Source organism: Marasmius oreades, chromosome 5 (assembly GCF_018924745.1).
Source record: "Marasmius oreades isolate 03SP1 chromosome 5, whole genome shotgun sequence".
Lineage (NCBI taxonomy): Eukaryota > Fungi > Basidiomycota > Agaricomycetes > Agaricales > Marasmiaceae > Marasmius > Marasmius oreades.
In genome coordinates, this window is record NC_057327.1 from 3,720,551 (window position 1) to 3,737,762 (window position 17,212).

The 17,212-nt window shown below is 47.9% G+C and overlaps 4 protein-coding genes across 4 annotated transcripts; 2 read left to right on the top strand and 2 right to left on the bottom strand.

Moving 5' to 3' along the window:
- The first annotated feature begins 3,846 nt into the window (after positions 1-3,846).
- Positions 3,847-5,496, top strand: E1B28_009369 (uncharacterized protein). Its single transcript, XM_043154260.1, has 10 exons — positions 3,847-4,008; positions 4,058-4,116; positions 4,169-4,234; positions 4,292-4,489; positions 4,545-4,641; positions 4,705-4,907; positions 4,968-5,069; positions 5,125-5,192; positions 5,243-5,382; positions 5,443-5,496. Exons 4-6 carry the CDS (start codon positions 4,379-4,381, stop codon positions 4,776-4,778), a joined length of 282 nt encoding a protein of 93 aa, XP_043009551.1. The 5' UTR covers positions 3,847-4,008; positions 4,058-4,116; positions 4,169-4,234; positions 4,292-4,378; the 3' UTR covers positions 4,779-4,907; positions 4,968-5,069; positions 5,125-5,192; positions 5,243-5,382; positions 5,443-5,496.
- A 960-nt stretch (positions 5,497-6,456) lies between these two features.
- E1B28_009370 (uncharacterized protein) lies at positions 6,457-9,469 on the bottom strand. Its single transcript, XM_043154261.1, has 22 exons — positions 9,414-9,469; positions 8,997-9,350; positions 8,926-8,932; positions 8,790-8,863; positions 8,702-8,717; positions 8,563-8,643; positions 8,471-8,510; positions 8,335-8,401; positions 8,194-8,281; positions 8,077-8,132; positions 7,793-8,004; positions 7,660-7,730; positions 7,608-7,611; positions 7,431-7,548; positions 7,339-7,355; positions 7,195-7,270; positions 7,113-7,132; positions 7,051-7,060; positions 6,926-6,994; positions 6,834-6,867; positions 6,738-6,777; positions 6,457-6,678 (listed from the first exon to the last, which is right to left on the bottom strand). The coding sequence occupies exons 2-22, from the start codon at positions 9,197-9,199 to the stop codon at positions 6,464-6,466; spliced, it is 1,518 nt and encodes a 505-aa protein (XP_043009552.1). The 5' UTR covers positions 9,200-9,350; positions 9,414-9,469; the 3' UTR covers positions 6,457-6,463.
- A 62-nt stretch (positions 9,470-9,531) lies between these two features.
- Positions 9,532-11,246, top strand: E1B28_009371 (uncharacterized protein). Its single transcript, XM_043154262.1, has 6 exons — positions 9,532-10,067; positions 10,132-10,239; positions 10,292-10,355; positions 10,412-10,443; positions 10,506-10,649; positions 10,711-11,246. The coding sequence occupies exons 1-6, from the start codon at positions 9,625-9,627 to the stop codon at positions 10,919-10,921; spliced, it is 1,002 nt and encodes a 333-aa protein (XP_043009553.1). The 5' UTR covers positions 9,532-9,624; the 3' UTR covers positions 10,922-11,246.
- Positions 11,247-12,100: 854 nt separating this feature from the next.
- On the bottom strand, positions 12,101-14,789 carry TRP1 (bifunctional tryptophan synthase trp1; the record flags this gene model as incomplete). Its single annotated transcript, XM_043154263.1, has 11 exons — positions 12,101-12,172; positions 12,223-12,299; positions 12,352-12,612; positions 12,663-13,215; positions 13,271-13,313; positions 13,370-13,965; positions 14,023-14,119; positions 14,182-14,320; positions 14,378-14,471; positions 14,528-14,692; positions 14,748-14,789. The coding sequence occupies 11 exons, from the start codon at positions 14,787-14,789 to the stop codon at positions 12,101-12,103; spliced, it is 2,139 nt and encodes a 712-aa protein (XP_043009554.1).
- Between the last annotated feature and the right edge of the window lie 2,423 nt (positions 14,790-17,212).

Below are 17,212 nucleotides of genomic sequence, written 5' to 3' on the forward strand. Positions count from 1 at the left end.
ATTTCATTCAATTCCCCGCCGGTAAATTTCTTGGACGGTCAACAACTTGACGTCGATCATGATCGTAGGCTTCAAGCGCAGCTGCGAGTTCTTGAATGTGACGGAATGTGAGTGTGCGAGGGTCATGTTCACTATGCTATACTGAATGATCGTTTCATGATCCCTTTCAACAAAGATAGATGATCGTAATCAACCATCGGTGAATTAAAAAACTCCGCGTATTGAAGCAGGTAAGCTCGTTTCATTTCTTCTGCCATCTTTCTCATCCTCCCATGCTCAGCGTGCTTTCCTTTCTCAACAACTCTTTGCAGCGTGGGCTATCATATGATGCATGGCCGCCCAGACCTTGAAGCTCGACGCCCCCGTTCCAGGCTTTTTATGGATTTCAACGCCCAACACGAAGTCAAGGCGCACTGCTATCACCGTTCTTGCATCTTCTATTTCCACCCGCTCGAATCACCTTGAGTCTAGAATTCGAGGACTGATTGGGCCATGGATGAGAGTGAGAAAGTCTTGTTCTAAAGGGGGAACACTCAACCTGATTGTTCAGACAGCATCAACTGACTAATTTTATTATTCATTCAATCGTTCATAGATGACTGATAAGTCTGATTTTCCATCATGTCAAGATTATCTATCCATCATATCAAGAACTGAACCTCCTCGAGGCCCATCATGAACCGGTTCTTGCGACGACGACGGGTCTTTCGTCTGTTCGAACTTTCGGTAATCACTCGTTCCCGTCCCTTGCCCTCTTTGCTTTGTATGTCTAGTGCGCAGGACCTGCTCAGTGCTTTGTGTTCCCCTGCCAATGCGGAGACTCGGCTATGTTCAACACCTTTTTTGCTAGCTGCCCTCTGCCCTGTTCACCTCTTTGTGGGTTATAAACTTCACCTGGCTGCGCACGTTTTGTCCTCGTGAATCGCATCGTGGCTTGGGTGTCTTATCGCTCTTTCTGTGTCTACTCCTGCTGGCATGCTACGACCCTTCGTCTGGAGTCGGACCTGATTCGTTCAATCAAAGAACATGTACATATCAAGTACTAGTCTCTTGGAAGATTACTAACTTCGGAAGCTCGGAAGACATCCTTTCGGATGGCGGCTTAGTAAGAGTCAGAGCAGGACCCGTCTCGCCAGGAGTCATCCGACGAATCGTATATCAAACTCTGCTCTCTTGACTTGTAAGCACTTGCTTTCAAAACGCTGAAAATCTTCCGGTGTTCAAACTAATCAACGAACTTCCGCCTTGTCAGGGACTTCGGATGGGAAAACCGCTGAAACCTCGTCGCCGATGATGGAATGTACGGAATCATACCAACGATTTTTTCCACGAACTGAAGCTTCTCCTGAGCGCTCGCAAGCCGCCCAAGGTGCTCAGCGGCTCAGATGGTCACGTTCTGGACGCCCGAGTCAACCTGAACTGAGAAAGGTGGCCCCTTCTCTCAAATGGGCGGTTGTGGAGGAAGCAACTCCTCGTGAGGCCTGAGGGGTAACTTGAAGAACCCCCCCAGCGCTCCCCGTCCCCTCCGCCTTCGATGCGCCAATCATGGTGTGAAGTTTCGGTTCTTCCGGTTGAATTATCTAATCGACTTTTGTACCTATCAGGACCGTAGAACTATCTCAGAGGTAGATTCCATATTCCGGAATACCATGCGATATACCGCATTTTGCGGTGCAAGCGGTCAATATCGAGCGACGGCCATTGAGTGAGGCGCATGATATCTAAAATTGCATTCAACATGTGGACGTTCATGTTCAATTATAGGCGCGGGGTTTTATTCATGCAAAGTCCGGTACGGAACGTTGGATCGTGAACGGGCAGATACGGAAGGGTTTCTGAAAACTCTGCTTTTGTCGAGTCATACCTCCTTCGTTCCCAGAATATCCGAAAAGTGAATTTAACCGAGGTTTAGTGAAATGTCGCGCAAATTTCGTGGGTTGTCGTATTCCCGAAGGAACTGGCTGTATGCTACCTGGGCTGTGAATTGGGCCGGACTCTTTCTCAAGGTTCTTTTCAACACGGTCATTTCGCCGTTGGCCTGGGTCAATCGCGGAAAAGACTGCAGGAGTTCAGGTTTAACTGGGAATTTGAATCCGTCAGCGAGTTCTGCTCGGCGATTTTTCCCGCATACTTGTACGCGCGTGGATTTTGCTGGGCTGACCATATGCCTCGTCTCTGTACTGGTTTCCCGGTGACCGCCGTGCCCGATAAGAATTTTTTTTGATAATATTGTCTGGTTCAATTCGCGGTCACGTTATTGAACGCGTATCATCTTCACGTGCTGTGAATTATCAACAGGTGCCTTGTTCTCATACGACTTTGTTCGTAAGGCATCACGGCCGTGTCCTTCCCTCTTTTCTTCAAAGTTCCTGACCGTTCAGGATCATTAGGCGGGTTCTCTTCATACGATTTCTTTATCGCACCGGCGAGTTGTAGAATCCCCTCGGCGGCAACAGACCATGTATGTCGCTTTTCACATGCGGATGCAGTGCTACTAGCGCTTTACACACGCACTTCCGACTCTAACCAGTTGTCGAAGATCCGATGTCCCCTGGCGCCCAGTCTTCCCGGCGCATGCTTAGAATCAGGGACTACCTGATCAACCACGATAAGGCAAGTGGCTAATTTGTAGACGAGCAAAACGAGTATGGAGTCTGTGATGACCCAACCTACTAGTCATTTCTTACATCTTCGACTCCAGTGTCCCGCGAGAACGGTAGCGTGAGTTGGTAAATCGGTTCGGTTTCAATGAGTGGTTCATTTCACCGGTAATGTCGAGGAAAAAACCTTGCCGGACAGTGAAGTAATTACTAGTGACATCATCTCTGTAGGTGGAACCACAAATGAAGTCCCAGCCGGCAACAAGTAATCCCATAAACGCTCACAAATGACGACATATACACTCCTGCGTTTGGGAAAATGAACGCTCGCGCTACCCAGGTGAATAATCCAACACTCCTGGAGAGGGTCCCACTGGAACTTTCTGGGAGTTCATTTGGCTTACCTAACCTTGCAAAGCCCGGGGAGCTTCCTTGTGCCATATATATCAAGTTTCGAAGCGTTCAGCTTGTCAGCGCTGCGCCCGCGAACTCTTACTTATTCATAGCTTTGACCATGAGGTAACCGTTCGGTAATTCTCATTGGTCAATGAATGCCGAAACCCACGCATACCCAACCGCGCCCAGTTTCTCTCCGATGCTTCTTCAAGCCAGCGAGCGCTGTGGGCTTCCTGCGCTCGACGATTATTCCTGTCTATGCCGGGATTCTTAAGAATTCCACACCGCACCGGGCTCTAAACTGACCCATCGTAGATCACCACGATTTCAGATTGTTAAGAATAGAAGTACTCACGCTGAGAAACAGTTGCCAGTTTGAACACCGGGGCTCTCGTTTCATTAAAAAGAGCAACTTACCATGGAGTTCATAGTTCCAGACGTACTGCGATACAATGGTTAATGACGTCGTGGAGTGATGTACAAACTCGAAAAGTAATATACCGTCTACTTGGAAAACCATTCAACGCCTGTGAACGATGGGGTATGTGGCGCACTGTCTATGACGTGCAACTTGTCCTCATATTAAGCATCCCACTCCGCAAGTATGGGGTCAGAAATTCGACAAAAGTCGGTTTTGAACCACTCCAAAGCTGTTGGGGCAGCGGGAATGACGTACACGGAAGTTCACGTCGGAAGTACTGGTTTCTGTGCTCTCACTAGGAGTCGGTGCTTGACAGTCGGAAGTACGGAGTTGATAAAAGATAAGATAGCATAATCTGATCTAATCTAATCTGTGGTTCCTAACAGTGGCGGTACCCTCTCCTTATTTGGACATAGCCATCGGCCGTGACGGCGACAGCGCTCAATCGCCGACATCTCACCGTCTTCTACAAACCCCATGCGCGTAGGAAAATTCCACTATCCAAGGATCGATTAAACATCGGAAAGGAAAGGATTCAATAAAAATGAGGTCGAATTCAGTAGTTCCAACTTTCTGGAAAAGGGTTTCCTGGTGAGTGCGCAGAAACATCGATTCATTCTGATTCTTCTGACATGTCCAGTTTATTCTGTAATCTGTCCGATAATGTAGGGCGAACGTGTACTTTTTCTATGGCGAAAGGTGCGAGACTACCATATTCCGAATTCGACAACTACCGTGCAACACGACGAAGATCAAGCGATAGACTGCATGCAGCGGGAAGAAATTCAACCATACGGTTTGATGGATACGTCGATATGCAAGCCAGTTCAATTCCTTCCTCGATTATCGCAAATTGAACTTCTGTTGATAATAGCTGTATTTGGGGCATGAGGATACCTTGCTGCTTATCAGAATCCTCTTGCATCTTGCTGCCACGAAGCTGTCGACTCGAGGATTGTTTATGTCAAGGACAAGAAGTTCGGCTCAAAACCACGCACTGCGCTGCAACTGTTGTTTTTACGCTCAACAGCAACCCCGTGGCTCTAGACAGCTGAAAGATTACACTCCCATCGTACGATTTACACTTCTTTTCCTGTTCCTACTCTTTGATCGCAGTTTACTCGCAGTACTACCCCCGGTTTTGCGAATACACCGGGATGATACATCTCAACAACGTTTGTGGTCCTTCGTGGCAACCCCAGAACGCGTTAAACACCTCAAGCTGTTTGTTACCTCTAGCTCTGTCCCAGAGGCGTCTAACCCCATACACCCTGTGCGATCCTGTAGGCCTCGAGGTATTTGGCGGCGTGCTCGGTTACAGTTCTGTATCAACTGTCAATCAGACGCTAGGCATCATCTGACCCCTTCATATTTCCAACATGAGGCTACATGAGGCGGGATTTCCACTCTCTTTCAAGGATAGTTCTATTCCAGAGGCGGGGGTGTGTTTTCAACATGAGGCTCCGTAGCCCATGAGGTGGGGAAAATGAGTCAGTGGTTACCGGTTACCCCCCCACGCCCCCCAACGTCCTCTTATGCCGCTTTTTAAGTATGAAGCTATATATGGCAAGTTCAAGTCGAGAGGCTTAGCGCTTTGGCGAGAGTCAATTCGTTTTTTTCGGTCATTAATACTGGTTCGCATCGGTTCGTGGGTAGGTTTATGTCTTTGGATCCTGGTTTCGAGCTGAATTGTTTTTTTCCTTGGAGAGCGCTTGGGGCTTGTGGGGGGTCATTCTGAAAGAAGTCCTTAGCTCCACTGCGTTAGGCGAGACGAGGCGAGTAGTATTATGTTTTTTATCATGATGGTTGTTTAGGGTTCGAGAAGGAGGCGGTTACTTTAGGCAGGTACCAATCTTTGGAGGAAACGTACAAAGCCCTGCTAGATCCACGTATTCCAACTGTGTTTGTGGAATAGAAAGAACTTTGGAAAACCGTTAGATGTCTGGAGAGATTATACATCTTAAAGTTTGGCGAAACTTCACAACTTGCGGTGGCGACATTCAGGGCTGACTTTACACGTTCTAGCGCTGGGTAGGGAGCTACGCGTTTTACATGAGCGCGAGAAGATTCAATTTCGACTCTCGGTGGACTGAATACCGGTTGCCTTCGAGGGACTACGATGAGGTCGGAAGCGTAAGCGTAAGAAGCACGCACATGAAGAGTACTAGCACAAGAGAAACTTGGCCGAGAAGCTTGGAGATCACGACGCTGTATGGAAAAATGAATGGGGGTTTTCATTGGCTCACGATCATGAAGCCAGATGCACTAATCAGCCGGAGCAAACACCGACTCTTCATTCTGAGATTAGGTGGAGAAAAATGGAGGGAACATCCTCGGATGATCTGGGGATGCCACCGAACACTTGTGGTGAGTTGCGATGGATAAGAACCGGGACGGACAGTCCGAAAGTATGAAAGTAACGACTTGTAGCATTGGACCCGGAATTTCTTTGTACAGTATAACACATGGACCTGGACTTGCAAGTGGACAAAGAGCGAGGGTTGATTCGAGGTTAGGAGCGTGAATCAGAGGCTCGGCAGTGGCAGTTCCAACTTCTTCATTTCGACGCGTAGTTTTAGCGCGGGCTGAAGGCAGCGGAAATCATTACCGAAAGGGAACAACGGGTTTTGGGAACTCTGTGAACAGTGAAGCCGTTTATGCCTACCCGGAATGCGAGCCAGCTTGGATCTCCCGTTCAGTTTCAGTTTCGTTGCCGTTGTTCGGATTGACACCTGGACAGCTCAGTAGCGCGGCATCGCACTGGCTATCATAAGTTCACTGTCCACGGTTGCCGAATCTAACCAATGTAGCTTTCGCGGTACACCAGAGCTTTACAAACTTCCCCGTCGGATTCCCCCTTCAGCGGTTAGGTCGTTTGGTGTGTCAAAAGTTGAGATGATCAAACGTTCACCGCGCCCTCCGTTTTTCGGGAGGCAGAGCTCACGTAGAAGAAGAAAAAAAATTCGTTTAGCATGGGCAAAGCGGATAATGGTATGAATACATCCGAAAGTGAACCAATCTCGTGGCGATGTACGCCTCGGCCCACTCACAGCACGTACCGATAGCCACTCCAATCGTCTCCTTTCTCTCTCTTCGCCTCGACAACGCTCTCAAACGTTCCATTCTTCTCGTTCCCACCGGACTGACCCTTGATCACCTCGTCACGCTCACCTCTTTCTCTCTTTGCGTTTTCTCTTTTTGTAAGAATGAAGTAGACTGTCGTAGAAACGAGTCCAAAGCCGAGGTACATCAGGACTAACCCTACACAGAATCGTGTAAGCAGAAAAGAGAAGATTGAGGGACTGAACCGAATAATTCACCGTGTCCCAAAACGTACCGCGGCTGATCTGTTTGGCGGTACTGCAGAAGGGGGGTTTGTCCAGTTAGAAGCCACATAAAAGGAATAGATGACTAACGATGTTGGAACTGACGGCTCCATTGATATTAGCGCTAAATGGAATTGACTAAATGATCTTCCTCTAGGAAAGATAAGGGACGATCCACTCACAAACTGAAAATCATCCCGAGGGTAACACTACGCTTATAGGACCCCTCCACGTTGTTTGACATCCAAACACTACATCGAGACATTAATCGGGAAATAAGACGCAGTCTCCAGATGTAATAACGAACACGTTATTGGCTGTTTTGAGATAAATATTAAGTACCGAGACATTCCAGAGCGAGGAACTCACGTAGGACCGGATATATACCACTTTGAAACGCGATAAGGATCAGTACATGATGACACAAAATATAAGGCGGAAGGTACTATACCATGCTGCCAGGTAAACTGCGAAGTAGGAGAGAGCCGCACTCTTAGACAAGATTAAGATAATGTAACCAGACACGCCTTCCCAGTTCATAATGAACGGTGAGTTTCCTAAAGCAAATGCCTGATGCCATGATGGAGATACTTACTAAGGCACATGAATCCACTATTACAGGAATCGATAGAAAAAAGGAGACAATCAGACGTTATCCGAACGGTGTAGACCGTGGTGGTTACCTACATGTTGAAAAGGCCTCTTCGACCATATCGATCCGCCAAAAAGCCAATCAAGCACATGATTACGCATGCACAGACATAAACGGGGACCGTCAACAAATTCGCGGGTGTTGCCCGGAAACCTGTAGCAATATGAACAACCCAATCTAAGAGCTCAGATCCCGGGGATTTGATTGCATACCAAGCTAGGTTTCGTTGTGAATATGAAAAGACCTAACGTAAAGGGAACATACCTGGTTGATAATCGAGGGCAAGAAAAGTGAAAACGTGTATTGCGGCATAACACAACCACAGTGGATAATCACTTCAACCCGAACCCAACCTCAGCTACGGAAAGTATCTCCGCTCAAAAGGCAGCGCACTCACTTCCAACGTACGTCTTCCAGTCCAACAAACTCTGGCGAATATACTTCCATCTGAATTCCTCTCCAGCGGCGCTGAACTGATCGTCTCCTTGCAATCGTCGAATGATCACAGTCCTCTCCGCTTCTGAGAGGAATTTGGCCGTGTCTGGGAAATCCTGTACAAGCCAGAAAGATGCAACTCCAGCAACAACAGTGGCGAGTCCTTCGAGGATACTAATAAAGCGGAACACGTGAATACTTGCCAGTGGAGCTCGCCGTGTAAGAAAAAAAGGAAAACAAACTTACAAAATCCACGCCCAGCCCGGTTTTCCACCGATATCATCCATTTTGGAGATAGCCGCCTCCAAAAAGAATAGCGATGAGGACATGTCCCACGGTTTGGAAAAATCCCTTTTTACACACCGCTAGTAGACCCCCGAACGCACCAGAGGCCGTGGTCGCTGAGAAAAACACAGCCATGCGGATGCCAAATTCGGAACGCTTGTACCAACTGACCTTCATGTTAATACATTTCTTAAGTGATGACATAGGAACAATTCTGACCACGATAAGAGGTAGCTCACACCGGGAAATAGACCTGCTTCGAACATTCCTAAGAACCATCTCACAGCTGTAAAGCAAAGATTGTTTTATGAATTCATCAGTGCCGCGAAATTGCTTGCAATTGATGCCGACGTACTAACAAGGCTAGCATAATCATGAACAAGTCCTTGAACGACCTAGGATAAGCGATATGAGTACTTGTTCTCGACAGACACACCGTAAGCATACCATCGTTACGCCCCAAAATAATATCAAAATAGATAGCCAAATAGACGGTCGAAGCCTCTTAAGGAACACATTCGAAGGTACCTGAAAAAAAGAATGGGATTACTAGAACTCGGTTGAACCATACTCCACTCCAACTTACCTCAAACGCGGCATAACTATTCCCCCCCGCAGGTTAGCACACAGGGTTGTGGTTTTTAAGAAGAAGAAGAAATACCAAACGCGCTCACCTGAAGAAGAATACGGTCAAAGATATCAGATACTGCTTGTCCGTTATTCCAAGGTCGCCTTCAAGGTTATAGAGCTATTTCAAAGCCATTATACCACAGAGTCAGACACAGATCGGCGGCACGAGAGTCGACAGACCTTTGCACTAATCCAGTGATGCATTGATTAGTACTTCCCCTGTGTAAGGTTGTGAACGAATATGTGCTTACTTTCCAATACTCGCTCGATCCAAGAAGCTGAGAAGATACAAGAGCGACAACCAAGGAATAAGCGTAATGTCGACCTTGCGAATCAGCTTCTTTTCGTCGATCCCACTGACATCGACGTGAGCGTTATAGAGGGGAGTTTCGTTGGGTAGCACGAAGCCATCGGATTCCTTGTCAGAAACAGAATGATTCGGCTTTTCGTCCATGATGGTGGTTGTGAATTGAGACGAGAGGGAATCAAAAAGGATTACGAGGGAGCTCGAACGCGGCGGGAAGCCATCTAAGAATCAACAAATATTTCACCCATTATCAGCTAATTGGTGGATAATGTGAGACCCAGTGATCAACGCTGCCAAACTGTGTGAGAATAAGTATGCAAATTGAATAAAAATTGAATAACAAAAAACCGATAGTACGTACAAGGAGTCGATGGAGGAAGTAAACCAGCGACGCGTGCTCCAAAGCGGAAGAAGTCAAAGCGCGTGACAAAGCTGTGCACTTTCTTCATGGTCACTGTAAGCAAGGGCAAACAAGTTCAGATAGGCCCCCCGTCACTCTTGATTACATTTTCTACGAAAAAGCCCTTGAAAAATTCGGTAATATCCCGTTTTCCGTTTTCGAATTACCGAAAATGCAGCAAAGCGCTGCACCGAGATCTGTTACTACCTACGTGCATTATACAGGACCATCGTCTGCTACGACAAGGACCACGACAACCACAACACCTACACCTGTTCAGCAGCCGACGACGGTTGCGCCGAAAGATGTGACATTCAAGGCCATCATTCATTCACCAAAGCCACGACCCGCCCCTCAGCCAGCTACTACGGGTCACCAGGCCTCGTCGTCATCGTCTGTAACGGCGACGGCGACGATTACAGCAAAACCTGCATCAACAGCTACAACTTTGAGCACGAATACGACTGGTGCACCTTCCTCGTCTTCGGTAGCAACGACGAGCATAGCATCGGCTCCTGTATCGGTTCCGTCGAGTGCAGCACCATCAGCATCGGTCGTAGCGCAGGGAGATTGGACAAAAGATCTGGTTCATTTAGCAAAGACGGCAGAGTTGAAGTGAGTTGTATTTGATGTTTTCTGTTTCTGCAGATCTTGTTTTTTTGTTGACTATTTCTCATAGGAAACACGCGTTAACGCTTCAACTTCATACGGCACAAATCCTTTCGTCACAGGCGTTATTGGAACAGAAGAGCAAATCCATTCAGGATGTAAAGGAACAGAGAAACAAGTTTGTCTTGCCTTGTTGGAGTTGCTTGCCTTTATGAACCGGGTCTTCGCAGACTGGATAGCGAAAGAAATCGACTTCTGGAGAGTTTGAGGCAGGTTAACGAGGATCGTGATAAGGTAATTGCGTCACCCTTGCTTTTCGAAACGAGAGGAACTCACTTCGGTTGCGTTAGGCCGATATTCTGACCTCGTCGATCGAGAAAGAGTGAGTAACCATCTCCTAAACCAATAACGATCAAACTCATCCACACATCTTCTTTCCCTAAGATGCACCGACCTGCGAAACAAGATATCCCATCTTTCTGAGGGAGATTACGCCTTGGCTAAGCGTCATGTCGACCAGCTTCGCAAAGAGCTAGGAAGGTCCCCGCTACCGAGCTTGCAGAGCATGTTGGATGAGAAGAGTGTACAGTGAGTTGAACCTTTCTGTCTGTTCTCTGTTCGTCATTATTCATGTTTTGTCTCTAACAAGGTATCTGACTGAACGTCGTCTTAATGCTCCTGCCTCCAGCTCGACCGAAGTCAACGCAAACAATAAAAGACCCGCTCCCACAACTATCCTATCCACACCAATGTCAGGCCCTCAAGGCGCTACTTTCGCTGTGATTGGAGTCGATGCACCCCCAGCGAAACGGCCCAGAGGTCGTCCGAAAGGCAGTAAAAATCGCAAATCGAGCGGCTAGAATGGAGAGGAGTGCATTGTTTGCTTGTTTCTTTTGCTTTTGAATGGTTTTCTCGTGTTAGAATCTCCAACTCAAACGCCGATGGTTCCCGCCCGTCAAGGAGGTCGGAGGTAGAGGCGAAGCGTCGGCTGAATGCGGCTTTGATTTACTTTCGTGGATTGTTGAGCTGGCAACCTGAAGAACCAGGGCCTGCTACCTTGGGGTAGCGGTAAGCATCAAAGCTGAGAGGCGGATGTGTCCGGTCATAGCCAGTCTACTTCTTCTCAATACCAATGTAAATACATTTCGATATCTACAGGAAATTTTGTACCACCTTCCTTTACGCGACAGAGGCGTGTTCGTCCGAGACGCTCAAGGACCGGATGGATAGTGAGGATATTTAGAGGTTGGATTGTGCAGGACTCCTCACTTTCAATTGTTGACGACATTCCATCTGTTTTGGCAGTAAATCGTGATCAAAGCCATTGTCTGAATTTCGCCGTGCGAATTAGTTTCCATTTCTACTCCACCTCGATTGATCTGATAATGCCTGATAACGCTTTGACGCACGCAGAGGCACTGTCCATGCTTTTAACTTTCAACGTCATGAAGTACAGCCTACTGTCCTCTCATCTCATTTTTATATCACTCTCCTCTTAACACATTGGATGGGCAATTGATATATCTCCCGCTGCCAAACTGTTTCTTTTGCTAGTCGCCCAGAACATCAAAGTGCATTAACCCAAGCACAGAAATCAATCTAGGAATTTGGTACGGGAAAATTTTTGCTTACACTCTTCGGGGCCGTTGCTAACATTGTAGATCTGCCTGTGCCAGGGCCGTTATCGGTACGAGGTTGCATCTCGCATTCACACTTCAAATACGGCCGACCACTGACGAGGGGAGATGTGGAGGGATTGATGAGAATACAGGGTCAGCGTCCATTTCTTAGGTGACAGTCTGAGTATATGGAATACCAGGCACGTGTTCCTCCAATTTATCTATGTTTTACTGACAGCTCGCCTTTGTAGTTTGCTATTGATACTTGAATCGCCTCCAATATTCTCAATACCAAAGGGTCGTAAAAGCAGTTTCAAGGAGTCCTCATGTCTTCGGACCTCGTACGTGCTGCTGGTCCGCATACCACGATGCATTCACTGGACATGCATTGTCACACACACGCGGATACATCCCAGTCTTCTAGCTTGTCTGCTCATTGCTGAAAATCCGAGATATCTGTTCCACATCCTTGTCGCCACGACCAGATAAACACTGCTTCAAGGATCAGCACAAACATAAATTAATTTGCAGGCAAAACTTACCACCACAAGGTCAGCGTCCTTGGGTAGCGTTTTGGCAATTCGAACAGCCTCCCAAATTGCATGGGATGATTCGAGGGCTGTGAGCAGAGATCAGTAACATGACCCGAAATTAGATCAAGCGAAGATTACCAGGTATGATGCCCTCCTTCTGCGTAAGTTCCCAGAAGCCTCTAAAGGCTTCTTCGTCCGTAGCGGCGACATACTCAGCCCTACGCGAATCCTTCAACCAAGCATGTTCGGGCCCAACACCCGGGTAGTCAAGACCTGCACTGATAGAGTGGCTTCTGCTGATTTGCCCAGCGGATGATTGTAGAATATAGGTTCGAACCCCGTGAAGCACTCCGGGAGCACCCTTAGAGAGCGAAGCACTGTGGCGGTCACTATCCGTACCTAAACACCTTCTCAATTTCCGACCAGGAACAAATCGAGGCGTTGCTCACCTTCACCGCCCGCCTCTACGCCAACGAGACGAACGCTCCTGTCGGGAATAAAATCGTAGAATGTTCCAATTGCGTTGCTACCTCCTCCAACGCAGGCCACGACAACATCAGGAAGCTTCCCGCGCTTTTCTTTGAGCTGAGTTTTGATCTCTTCTCCAATTACTTTTTGGAAGTCGCGCACTATGGTGGGGAATGGATGTGGGCCACTTGCAGAACCCACGAGAAAATGTGTCGTGGAAAGGTTCGCCACCCAGTCTCTCATAGCCTCATTAACAGCGTCCTTTAGCGTACATGAGCCTGAATGGACTGGAATGACCTTAAAACACAAACCGTCACCGCCGTGTCGAAATTCTTTGATGGAGCGACACACCTTTCCGCCTAGCATTTCGATCCTGATGACATTGAAAGCTTGCCTTCGAATGTCTTCAGCACCCATGTATACTATACATTCCATCCCAAACTTAGCACAGACAGCAGCCGTCGCGAGACCATGCTGGCCCGCGCCGGTCTCGGCGACGATACGAGTTTTCCCTATCCTCCGAGCCAGCAGTATCTAAGGTACCACAAGTCAGCAAAGTAAGTATACGGCTGAAACTCGCATCGCACACCTGACCAATGGCATTGTTAATGTTATGTGAACCTGTGTGATTTCTGCCAAAAGTTAGGGAATTGTATCTTGGAATATTCAATGCACGAATTATACGCACAGATCTTCACGTTTTAACCAGATATGGGCACCACCTGCCTCTGCTGTAAGTTTCTCAGCAAGATAGAGCTCCGAGGGACGGTTCATATAAGAAAAATGACTCTGGAACTCTTTCCAAAATTCCGGATCAGCAATGGCAGATTTGTGTGCCTCTTCTAGCTCGGCAAGGCATTCAACGAGTGCCTCCGGCACATATTGGCCACCAAATTCTCCGAAGTGAGCCGGCAGAGCGGTCGGTTGTGAGGAAGAGGATGCCGGGACAACTTTCTTTGCACTATTGATGGTAGAGGTTGGCCGGAGTGGTGGAGAAGGAGAGCGCCTCTTCACAGGTTGACCTTTCTGTGAAATCTCTGCACAGAAATTTTCGACGTTTTGAATATGCTGGCCCTCGGGAGAATTTTTTATGATGGTGACCAGCCTACTGCCGATGACAACACCGTCGGCACCGGCATCAGCCACGGAGTCGAAATGACCTCGATTGGCTATGCCGAAACCGACGGCGATAGGAACAGTGGCACCGTATTTTCTGACACGCTGGATGATATCTGGGAGTGCTTTGTTCATTGCAACGGCATCTGATGATCCCGTAGTTCCCATCTAACCGATTTCAAGTTCAGGACCGATGCTAATCAAATACATCTGAGATAAGTTCACCTTTGAAGCGACATATACAAATGAATCAGCAATCGATACGAGGAATTTTATTCGGTGAAGCGTTGTCGAAGGGGCAATGAGAGGAACATATGATAAGCTGGATTCGAAGAGGTAAGGACAAACGAGTAATGGCAAAAATTCACGATCAGGGTGGCTCACTTTGATTTGATACATTTGACTCGGAACGGCAGAGCTTCCTCTGGAGGAAGATCGACCACGATGAACCCATTTGCGCCTGCCTCTTTGGCATCCTGAATCGCGCGGTCTTCACCGTATGCCAAGAGGGGATTGTAGTATCCTAGATTGATAATAATAGTGTCAGCCTCTCGTATTCACTAGGGCGTCCGGGTCGTACCCATCAGAATGACCGGTGCGGTAAGGCCCTTGCCCCGCGCTTCTTTGAGTTGCCCCAGCACTGTGAAATAACTGACATCATGCTTCAACGCGATCTAAAACAACCTTGTAGTAGTAAATCACAGAAAACCGTAATCACTGAAGGACGCACTGAGTTGCTCTCTTGAATGGCTGGCCCGTCGGCTACGGGGTCTGAGAATGGTACACCAAGCTCAATTATATCCGACCCCCCCTTTTGCATTGCGAGCAACAACGGCACAGTATCCTCTTTATTTGGATAACCGGCGGTTAAGAATGTGACCAACGTCGCTGAGCCCTATGCACAAATTGAAGATCGGCCCAGGACTCGGAGAACAAATTTGAGCACAAACCTCTGCCTTTCTCTTGTCAAATACATTTCTGAGAGCGTCCATGATGAGAGTATGAGAGTGTGTCGAAGTCGGAGTAATTGGGGAACGGAGCTCCAATGCCCATCCTCCTTTATACTGCCACCCGCTCAACCCACCCCATAAACAGTCAGACGGTAGACCAACAAAGCCGGTGCCCGCCGATGCGGTTCCCTCTCATCCTCCCATCATGGTTACTCAAACAAGAACTGGGAGTGTTCAAACCATCTACATAGGTTTTCTATAAATACTAGGTTTGATCAATCGCCCGCGGGTCCACCAATAAAGTTACTTTTCAAAAAGCGTTTTTGGCCTTGACCACATGTACTATGGGTGAAGCTATAACTCAGCGACTCAGACTTGAAGGAAGACTTGGGTAAATTGTGGTAGCTATATGGTACAGAAAGTTCTACTGCCCTTAACTAGAACAATACCTGATCTTGTACCTGAGGTCATCCGACAATGAATCATTGTCTCAGGCTGACACCACATCGCCGGGCGTCACGGCCTGACGATGTGGTAGTGATTGAACTTGCCAGGCTTACCAGCCGCCTGCAACTCCCAACCTCGTCGGTAGCCGCGCGTCCCTCCAAGAAATAAGACCAACGGCTACCGAGTCGATTTTGAATTGCTTCAACGATTTTTGCTGAGAGGGATATACGATCCTGAGTAGCGTAGGTAATATAAGATAAGATAAGAAAGATATCGACCTTAAAAGCCCACTCAAGCTACCTTCCTGTTTACCGATTCGGAGTTATTTCAGGCCATTTTACTCGATGGAATACTTACACAATTCCATCCTCCATAGCTATGCTATCCAGAACGCAGTTTCCAAAAGTACGGACTCTTTGTGAACTGCAATAGCCTGAGGACTAATGAGGACTATGACTCGAAATTTACAATATTTCGATAATAGCGGAAGGACATTTCTCTCATCAATCAACCGATGAAGATATATATGACACCCGTGAATCATTTGTTCAGCTGACGAAGTTGATGGCCTTGTTCAGGTTTAGTGGAAATTTTTACCGCTCATTACTCGTATCATCGAAAATCTTCCGCCTGGGATTATTGGGGAAACCAAGCCGGTTCAAATGATCATGAAAGAGACGTGGTGAAAATGTGAATCCTTTCAATTGAGAGGTAGTACCACACGCAGCGATACTACAGCCTACGACAGCGCTTGTCGTGGCGCTCTGGAAAATAGCACCATATCAAGACGCTTTTCATCGCTGACCACGACATTTGACAGCAATTACTGCCTAAGATGAGGGAGGGAAGCACAGCATAACACCGCACGACCACGAGGACCTAAAGGCAACATAAAGATTGAAACTCAACAGCTTTTCCCGGGAGATGGAGAACCGGAAATAGCGCAGGATGCGGGCACGACGGAACATGAGGCCATAATCATGCTGTCCGAGCGTGTTATCGGATCTTGGTGACCACACCCTCATCTGTCGACCAGGTAAAATACGGCGTCTGGAGATGGGAGGGAGATATTTCGGTTCGATGTCATCTGATTACCGGGCAACACTTGGCATTGATAAATAAGCTGACCTCGAAGTTTGGAGGACGAGGACCCCCAGGCATAGATCAACTTTGGCGAATCGATGCTACTCAGCGGGAGGGCGTGAACAGGATCATCGTAGTATGGTACGTTTCATACGAAGAGCCGAATCCCGGGCTGCAAATGGTGGGAAACCATGACATCCAGTAAATTTCCGTTACCTGACTGTCGTGAAGGCGAAGTAACCCCAGCGCAAGTATTACAGCATCTGTGATCTAGAGCTCCCCGTTTACCCACCGACAACGATTCGGTTTGTACTAATGGCGCTTGTGAGCGTACCGACTCATCGAGAGCAGATATGATCATGGGTACAAGATTTGACGAAGACGGATCTTGCCTAAGAGAAACGGAACTCGACCCACCAGTACAGCTTGCAGCGAATCGCTCGTTCGAGACGTGTGCGCCGCAAAGGGGTTGAGCAATATGAACCACCGTACCGAGTCCGGGGTGTCTGGCGGAGGAAGCTAAGATGGCTATAGATCGTGTGGAAACGCCGGGAATCGTCCACTGGGCTTACAATCCATGAGATTCGAGGCGGACTAGGGGGTAGAGATCACGAACAAGCGGATAGCGATGTCCCTGACCTTGTGATTCGGTGTTCGCCATCCGAATTGTCTAGATGTAACAGGGGGGAGTAAAAATTGTAGGAAGGAGGAGCATAATTATAGTTGAAGGATTCTCGAACGTGAGGAGAGGCGTAGAAGGCGTGAAATGCGTAAGATAGGCGCTGAATCTTTCTGTGAGCGGTCGTTCCCCCTCGGCTAAGGTTGCTCATCGGTGGCGGCCAGTGATGAAAATCTAAGGGAATGAGATCGAGTCGGAACTGGAGGCCTTCTGGAAGGTCGGTTGCGTACGATGGAGTGAAGAGAAAGGTTGCTGA

What these genes read in the sequence shown, in the direction of transcription:
- E1B28_009369 (XM_043154260.1), top strand. Translation starts at nt 4,379, where the DNA reads ATGTCAAGGACAAGAAGTTCGGCTCAAAACCACGCACTGCGCTGCAAC. An exon ending in TGAAAGATTACACTCCCATC is followed by an intron (nt 4,490 to 4,544) that starts GTACGATTTACA and finishes GTTTACTCGCAG; the next exon opens with TACTACCCCCGGTTTTGCGA. An exon ending in CGCGTTAAACACCTCAAGCT is followed by an intron (nt 4,642 to 4,704) that starts GTTTGTTACCTC and finishes GCGATCCTGTAG; the next exon opens with GCCTCGAGGTATTTGGCGGC.
- E1B28_009370 (XM_043154261.1), bottom strand. Translation starts at nt 9,199, where the DNA reads ATGGACGAAAAGCCGAATCATTCTGTTTCTGACAAGGAATCCGATGGC. An exon ending in GAGCCGTCAGTTCCAACATC is followed by an intron (nt 6,778 to 6,833) that starts GTTAGTCATCTA and finishes CCCCTTCTGCAG; the next exon opens with TACCGCCAAACAGATCAGCC. An exon ending in GCGGTACGTTTTGGGACACG is followed by an intron (nt 6,679 to 6,737) that starts GTGAATTATTCG and finishes GATTCTGTGTAG; the next exon opens with GGTTAGTCCTGATGTACCTC.
- E1B28_009371 (XM_043154262.1), top strand. Translation starts at nt 9,625, where the DNA reads ATGCAGCAAAGCGCTGCACCGAGATCTGTTACTACCTACGTGCATTAT. An exon ending in GTAAAGGAACAGAGAAACAA is followed by an intron (nt 10,240 to 10,291) that starts GTTTGTCTTGCC and finishes GGGTCTTCGCAG; the next exon opens with ACTGGATAGCGAAAGAAATC. An exon ending in TTAACGAGGATCGTGATAAG is followed by an intron (nt 10,356 to 10,411) that starts GTAATTGCGTCA and finishes CGGTTGCGTTAG; the next exon opens with GCCGATATTCTGACCTCGTC.